Consider the following 8414-nt stretch of genomic DNA (forward strand, 5'->3'; position numbering starts at 1 on the left):
AGTAGCCTAATTTTCTTTGCAAGAATGTGGGTTATAATACATTAAGATAAATTAAAAGTATTGTAGGTTGTGGCATCCAGTATTTCTTAAACATGTATTGAATTAATTGTATAGGATATTTAGTTTGCTAGAAGCACTTAGCAGAGGGTGCTGGTGGGAAAATCTGTGTCAATAGCATGATTACTATTTTCCATAATCACACTGCGTCAAACTTAAACATCCCCTCCCTTCTTTCTTTCTTTCTTTCTTTCTTTCTTTCTTTCTTTCTTTCTTTCTTTCTTTCTCTCTCTCTCTCTCTCTCTCTCTCTCTCTCTCTCTCTCTCAGACAAAAACACGCGCATTACCTTTAAATGTCTATGGCGCACACACACAAACACACACACCGGGGGGGCATTAGGGTCACTCACACACAAGACTTGGGGATAAGGTCAGGCAAAATGTGAAATAAGAGCGCACAACTCCACTCACTTCTGGAATTCTGTGGACAGTGAGTGACCTTTCCTGCCAATTAATAGGGGAGGGAGACGCTGCTGGGTGGAAAACACCGGTGTGCGGGAATCCTTCTCTTGTGCTGTTTTTGCCAACATCTCAACGACTTGGACTGAACATGTTCCACAACATCATGGTCCCTAGCGTACTAGGGCAATTTGAGAGATAATCTCTTCATTAACAAGTAGCCTATTGTTAAGTTCATTTAGATGATTCCATTTCGCCAACCATTATGCTTATGCTATCAGCTGCTTCTCTCCTGTAAGGTGTTATCATATCTGTCATGATAGGGTCTTCACTTCAACACCAGACATGTAGCTTAGTTATATTTTGCACAATAGCATAATATTTCTGAATAGAAAGTATTTTACAATAATACAGTATGTCTGCCGCTCCGTCTGCAGTTGAAATAATAAATCAGGACTTTCGTCATCTACTCTACAGAATTTGGTATTTGAGTTGTTGAATTTTTTTTTTTTTAATTGTTCCAGGTCAATGGGGTTCAAGGGAGCAGAATGAAAGAATGAATGACTATACAGGTGCAAACCCCACAAAGCTTCCAGGTCTATCAAATCACCATGACAACATTGAGGAACATTTCCATAACATATCAATATCTAGGTATGTGTTCATCTATTCCTCTATAAACCTTCCAAGACATAGCTTCCTAGTTTACATTCCTTCCCACCTTACCTGTTACATTAACATACCACAGCTGTGACTGAACAAATTGCGGTCATGTACCTGACACCTGTCTTACAAGAAGATAACAAATGATTGCTCCATATAAAGAGCCACTGAACAATGATGCTGTCATGGTTGCGCAATATTCTTCTCTCCATATTAGGAGATTAAATGACTTGGGTACTTGGGGATTACTTGTCTGGCAGAGGCAATTATCATTACAAATGGTTACAAAATGTTTGCTGGTTTACAACACGTGTTTCACATTTATGTATTTACAGTAACACAAGGGACACCAGGTAAGCAAGGAAGCCGTAAGAATTTTGTATAGAATTGTGTGTAGTAGGATTTCTATTCAAGGCTGAAGGGAGATTTAGGTGACTTTCTGTCTGAATTACTGCACGTGACATAGTAAAATGCGATACACACAGATATGTTCTATTCAGCACGTACAAGGTTCTTTATCAGTTGTTTGAGATACATTCTGAGCACTGAGAAAGCATTTCACATGTTGTTCCCAAAATACTTACGTATTTGCTATTAAAGACATTACACATTGAAAGCCACAAATTGTGATTATCTGATCACATCTAGGCTTACATGTTTTTCAGTGTTCTTGAGATTTAAGACCAAGTCTTGGGGACTACACAAGCTAATTTCAATGCACTGTTCCCATCCCCAGACATACCCTCACCAGACACCAGCTTTGGGTCAGCTGTGTGGTTGACTGGAATGAAAAAACAAAAATCTTTACACTCTGTGCTAATCCTGATGGCATCTTGTGCAGATATCTGTCCCCATGGGCCTGTAATCAACATCTGCCTTATGACCCTCGCTGACATTGTTTTGACCCCGCTGCATATCTCACTTTATTTCACTGTCTCGCCATTCATTCGGAATGGTTTAATTTAGCTAAGCACATATGAAAAGTAAATGTACTTTTATTAAGGTCAAAGAGCTAAAGGGGTTCAGTGCAATCATTATACTTTGGTTTGAGATGAAGTCATATAATCAGTGATTGTGAGGAGCAGATATCAGTAACACAGGGATCAGACTTGCTGTCTCTTGTGACTTAACCTATTATCCCCTTGATTTAATGGATCTCAGTTGTGATGTGTTGAGCACGTATCAAAGAAGTCATCCTAATTGTTTTTGAAATACCATGTTAGTTAGAGATTATGTAAAGCCAACAGATATAATATTTTGATAAATAACCTTCTTGATTTATTTGAGATAATTGCTAGATTCCTCTAAACATTTACATTAGTACAGCCAAATATTTGCCCTAATGTCTAAACAAATGCAGACACGGAGAATGTTGTGGTTATAATTTGACACACTTACTATTAATGAATAACTACTAAGTGTTCTTGTGTTATCTCGTGTCAAGCCCACTAATCAACTTTTCCTCAAGATGACTAAACTTGTAATCAGATCATTTTTTGCCCCTTGAGAGGGCATTGTGTCAACATTGAAGAAATTATATATGACAAAAATGTGCCGGAATGCAGGTGGACCAAAGTTAATAACCCCTTGACCTCAAAGCTCAGTTATGTCTAAAATGTTTAATTATGTCAGTGGACATAATAATTTGGTTTAGAATGTTCTCTGCCTCCTCCCCAAATACCAAAGGAATGAGCACTCACCATTTTCTCTGTTGGGAGTGAGAATCATTATTTCCTCATGTGTTTGAGAAGACATACTTTTTTAAATGTAATCTTAATAAATGCATTTGATAAAAAGAAAGTTGTAAATATGTGAATTTCAAATCACAATGAAAGATTCTGTCAATGAAAAGCAGGAAACAACAACAACATTCCTTAACAAGTATTACAGTAAATCACTCTCATATGACCCAAATATTTATTGAATTACTTCTGGCTTATTTAAACTTTATTATTCTCCTGGGTTTGCTATGTTGTTGCATTATCCCACTGATAAAGCAGGCTTCCAGCAGTCCTGGTCTGTGTGGGGTGGAGTAGTGGGACTGGGATGAGTCTGTGTGTGTCAGTCAGTGAGCCCCTCCCACCTCCACTATAAAGGCTCATCGTCTGGTGTGTAGAGACTATTAGCACAGTGTCACAGCTTCCTTTCAGCACCAACAGCAACTTCAAGAAGCCTTTGGAATACTCTCTCCACATTGACTCTACTATAACTACTTTATCACCCAAGTGAATTATTGAAGGATTTCAGGTATGTACTTTCAATTGAACCAGATATTGACTGTTGCTCTGTTTGCTACAGATGGCTTTATCAGGAGCTCAAGTGCGTTAGACAAGGACAGGTTATCAATCTTATTATATAAGGAGTGCCGGTCTTCTTGTGCATGACTGTGGTGGGTGGTGGACGTCAGGCAAAAATACCAAATAAGGCTTATCTCTCTCTATCCAACCTTAGGTTTACCTGTTCTTTTTGGGTTATGGATATAATTGACTGAATGGGATTGACTTTGCTCAGGGGAGGTTAAAGCTTACTCTAGTTGAGGAAACTCTGTCATCTATAGACTGTGTCCTGCTTTTCACTGGCCAGGGCCTGCAACTTGGTTGTAAAGTTTACTTGAGAGAACAAAATGTGACCTTAGTGTGACATTTAAAATAAATGAATGATAAGTGCAAATAACTTGGCTTTTGGACTCTTCTGTAAGCAACAACAAGAGGTTTGTGTGTGGGGGGGGGGGCTCACATGTAATGATAGGAGGTTACTAAGTAAGTTATCGTTAATAAGTAAATAACTAACAAGTTTTTTTCCCACTTTCCCCACAGGTACCAGTCAAAATGAACCTGATCCTGCAGTCTTTCCTCTACGGCTGTCTGCTGGCCACCATTGCACAGAGTGTGGCTGGATTCCAACTTGAAATTAGCCCAGAGCTCAAAAAGAGGTGAGCTAATTGATGAGCTATTTGTCAAGATAAGTCTGCTACAATGCATAGTGACCATGATATCAGCACATACTGTTGTGTATTTTTGTGGACTTCTTTGAACAGTTTTTAATGAGTTGGATTTCTTCTTTCCCAGGTTGAGCATATGGATGCAGAGCAGATCGAGACAAGATCTAAACAGTTTTTCTGCAGAGAGGATAGCAGAGTCTGTACAGTTTGTCAGCCCAGAAGACGTCAGGGACACCCTGATTCCTCATTCCAGGTAAAAGCCTATACCATACAAACCTTTAAATAACTCAATGTGCATGGTGCTATTTCGTTATCCTTGTGAAATCAAGATTTCAAATCGAATTAAGAGACTAATCACCATTGTCAAACAAGGGTCATTAAAGTAAGCAAGCTGCGGAGGGGATCTCTGAGCCAAGTTGTGTCCGCTCAGGAATGCAAGGCATTAATTAATGGTCCTCTCCCTCCTCTCTCTTCCAGCACTGACATCAGTGTCCGAACCAAGAGGTCCAAAAATTCAGTGAACCAGGCCTGGAGACCAGGCTGCTCTCTGGGCACCTGCACTGTGCATGACCTGGCCCACCGCATCCACCAGCTCAACAACAAGCTAAAGATTGGTAGTGCACCCATCGACAAGATCAGCCCACACGGCTACGGCCGGAGGCGTCGTTCCCTCCCTGAGCGCAGGGCCACACTGAGGCTGGAGGGAGGCAGGCTGAGGCCTGTGTGGGGCAACGCAGACTCACACGTTCACAAGCTGGAGGAGCTGCTCAGACGGACATAAGCTGGACTTGTACGGGGGAGGAACAGGGGAGGAGAGCAGCAGCCGAGGCTTAGTGTCTCTGCCCTGTTCTAAAATTCTCCAAATGCCTCAGACTTTTTCCAAATGTTCTCCAGTGCATTTTTTCCAGACGTGAGTACTGAGCGATAGCTGCAGCGCCTCTGGAAGCTGGACTTAGCAGAGGCATTGGCGATGCAGAGCGCCAAAACGACAGCTGGTCTACAGGCACTGGATGGCACCGTGAAGAGAGAGAAGGAGAGATGCTGAGGATGGTGCTATCTCTGCCCAGCTGTGGGAGAGGAACAAGTTCAATACAGCGGTACAGACTCAGAGAAGAGTCCACTGCGTAAATACTGGGACTCTATAAACCTGTTCTGCAGATCCTGAACTTTGAGTTTTACCCTGTGGATTTACAGGAGCCAATTTCACCAAACCCTCTATACTCATCTGCACTTTTCAGTCCCAGCCTTCTCAGTCAGACATCTACGTGGACCTAAAATACATCCAAAGACATCTGGTCCATGCCAAACAGGGAGATAAGACATAAGGAGATGGACGTATAATAAAGAGCTATGAAGCTGAAGTTTTTGGTCACTGTATGAGGGAAATGCATTAGAGATTGTATGAAATATCTGTGCCAGTCCACAATGGATGGAACTATACTTGAATATGTTTTGTATAAAACACATGTGCAATCTATGTATGTATATTTTTGTTTGCCAGTTTGTATATAAGATATTTCAGATATCATTATTTAAATATTATATAGGTTAGATTCAACTACTTATGGAGATAGAACTATTTTTGTACAGGAAGAAAATATAAGGGCATTGTAACTATTTGTTGTTTCCACTATTGTTTGCATCATGGATGTTATATGTTTCGAACTGTGCTAATAGGATAAATGGTTTTATAGCTATGGTATAATATATTTGTGAATGTGGTCTATTTTATTTGTGTCGAAGCAATTAACATTGTCATACAATAAACATTTTGCATATACAAGTTGACTCTGTCCAGACTTTCTCTTTTCCACAGGAAATTACTGTTGTAAATTGAAAGTGGCATTCTATTGTCTGCCCAGCTCCAGTGAAACATGTAGCACCTGGTCTGGGTTAAGTGATTTTAGGGTCTCATTAAATCAATTCCCCTTCCACTCTCCCTGTGGCCCCCCTGGAGGGCAGACAGGAGTGCCAGGCGCATTCCTGCATAGTACAGTGCATATTTGCTGGCTCGCTCCACACTGCAGCGTGGCCCTTCAGCCATTACGGGAGGATGAGAGACACAGCTCCATCTGCACACAATGGTAGACGGTCTGGACATCAGGATGCAGCGCTATGAGGGGGATGGAGGGGGGTCTGTGTAACATTCCTGCGAGGCACGCAGAGAGCATCGAAAAAACAGCCATCGCGAAGCGCGTTCATGAGCTGTGCAGACAGACAGACAGACAGACAGAAAGACAGACAGTCATTGCTATTAATCAGCCACAGGAAGGTTGCAGTCACTCCATGGATGTTTGAAATATCAAATCCTGTAAAAGATTATGTCTGTTATTTAAATATGCCCATTAGGTCAGGAACAGTTATTAATGCCAATAACAACATTCAATTTGATTTCATTCAACTTTACTCTTCCACAGGCAAATTCTAAATGAAACTTTGAATAAGGGTTTCCAACAACTGTCTGTGGTAAACCCTACCTAGGTTGGTTTGCTTGCTGACCAAATCTATCGAATATGTTGCCGCACAAGTGAAGTGTACACCAGAACTCTATTTGATTGGTATGCCAGATACAATTTGGATGAATGTATGGTTCAAGAAGAGGCCATTGTACTTCCTTCCTGTCTTTTTCAAAACATGGTCATTAGTAACTCCACAGGGCCAGAAAGAGGTTATGGATTGTCTTGGGTCATTGTAAAAGTCAGGGATAGGTGCCAATGGAATTGCAATGCAATTATAATCTGATTGTATAAGAAGGCATGCACTACAAGACAGCTTGCCAGAGACATGTTTAATTACATTGTTTTGGTTCTAATGCCATCTAGTGACTTAAAATGGCACCAGCTTGACAAGGTGATTGCTTTCGCCACCTACACAAAAGCACCATTTTTAAATGGTACTAATGGAAAATACATATGTCACCTATTCATTCTCCAGAAATGGTTTATGAAATCCCTAAAGAGTAGTGAAACATCCTGGGCCTGTTACAGTTGGACCACAGCAGTGCTGAAATCCAGACAGGCAACACTGAGGACAGTAGCAGTCTATAAGGTGACATATGAGCTAAATGATGAGTATACTCAGGTAAATGTCTCCCTAACCAGTGTTTGGACACCTCATCATCAATCCTCCTTCCTCCAGGGGACACCTGGACAGTTAGAGGCGTGGCAATCCTATAAGCCTGGGGGCCATGCATCTCAAGTTCATTACTTTCCTTCATGTAAGGAATGTAATTCTTAAATGTGAGAACCGAAAAACAGTGGAAATATGCCAAGAGGCTAAAACATGCAATGGACCTCTCCATCTTCAAAGCCTCTGACAGTAATAATTAGAGTTGAAGAGGTGAGAATCTCTTTGCTTTTGAACAGGGTGATCTGACTACAGATGTCACAGGACAGACGGTGCAGCAGGCCTCTAACTTCTTGGTGACCCATTCCACCATGGGTCACCAAGAAGGCCCTGCTAGCCAAAAGTTCAAGGCTTTTCCTGGAACTATGCAGACAGAACAAACACAAGACTTCTGTCCAAGTGAGACAACAAACTACCTAAATACTACCCCGACCCCAAAATCTGCAAGCTATGTCAAGTTTCCAGGATTATTTTTAGAAACTAAGTGGCTAGCCAGGTAGAAGTTCAGCGTATGTAAAACCATCAAGCCCAGACAGTTGTCCATAAAGCCAAGAAGTTACCCATCACACAGTAAGACGGCACGGTACTAATGCCTTAGGGCTGTCATTCATCATATAACTGTAATGTACATTAGAAAGGAATATCACACGTCTCATACTGTACTGTAGAATATAGAATATACATGACAATACGCTTGCCCACACATGTTCATATTAGCTCACACTTTGGATTTATTTCAACAGTATCAGGCCTTAGGTTCCGCTCTATCAATAGACATATGTATATGACGGTACGGTACTACGCTCTTCTTTCTTGGCAACTCTGCCCCCTGGTGGTGGGTACAGTATCTGACGCTTGCCATACGCTGCTCTACAGTCAGTTGAACGACTGCTCACATAGGAAAACTCAACACGGGTCCTGTCATTGTTCTGTTAAAAATCTGAGAAGACAATTAAATGGATAGATGTGCCTTGCCATAGGGACACAAGGGATCATCCAATGGTGTGATAGCGTCTACAAACTGACTAGTGCAGGTCTCCAAATCAGTCAAAATAATAACTCTCCCAGGCCCTCCTAGATGCTTGATAAGATCCCATGGATTTGTAAGAGGTGTGATTCTTGTGTTCCTCTTAGACGGTTATCACAAAGTCACAAGAGGGCCATTCTTTCACAATGTCATTGGAGATACTGTATGTCAACTACTAAATATCACGAGATATCAATGCAT

General features: G+C 41.2%; 1 protein-coding gene across 1 annotated transcript; it reads left to right on the plus strand.

The window, feature by feature from the left end:
• The first annotated feature begins 3251 nt into the window (after positions 1–3251).
• LOC115111115 (pro-adrenomedullin-like) lies at positions 3252–5843 on the plus strand. Its single transcript, XM_029636995.2, has 4 exons — positions 3252–3366; positions 3936–4051; positions 4188–4313; positions 4538–5843. Exons 2-4 carry the CDS (start codon positions 3948–3950, stop codon positions 4839–4841), a joined length of 534 nt encoding a protein of 177 aa, XP_029492855.1. The 5' UTR covers positions 3252–3366; positions 3936–3947; the 3' UTR covers positions 4842–5843.
• Positions 5844–8414: the final 2571 nt, after the last annotated feature.

This window comes from Oncorhynchus nerka, linkage group LG27 (assembly GCF_034236695.1).
Source record: "Oncorhynchus nerka isolate Pitt River linkage group LG27, Oner_Uvic_2.0, whole genome shotgun sequence".
Classification (NCBI taxonomy): Eukaryota; Metazoa; Chordata; class Actinopteri; order Salmoniformes; family Salmonidae; genus Oncorhynchus; species Oncorhynchus nerka.

What these genes read in the sequence shown, in the direction of transcription:
- LOC115111115 (XM_029636995.2), top strand. Translation starts at nt 3,948, where the DNA reads ATGAACCTGATCCTGCAGTCTTTCCTCTACGGCTGTCTGCTGGCCACC. An exon ending in AGCCCAGAGCTCAAAAAGAG is followed by an intron (nt 4,052 to 4,187) that starts GTGAGCTAATTG and finishes CTTCTTTCCCAG; the next exon opens with GTTGAGCATATGGATGCAGA. An exon ending in ACCCTGATTCCTCATTCCAG is followed by an intron (nt 4,314 to 4,537) that starts GTAAAAGCCTAT and finishes TCTCTCTTCCAG; the next exon opens with CACTGACATCAGTGTCCGAA.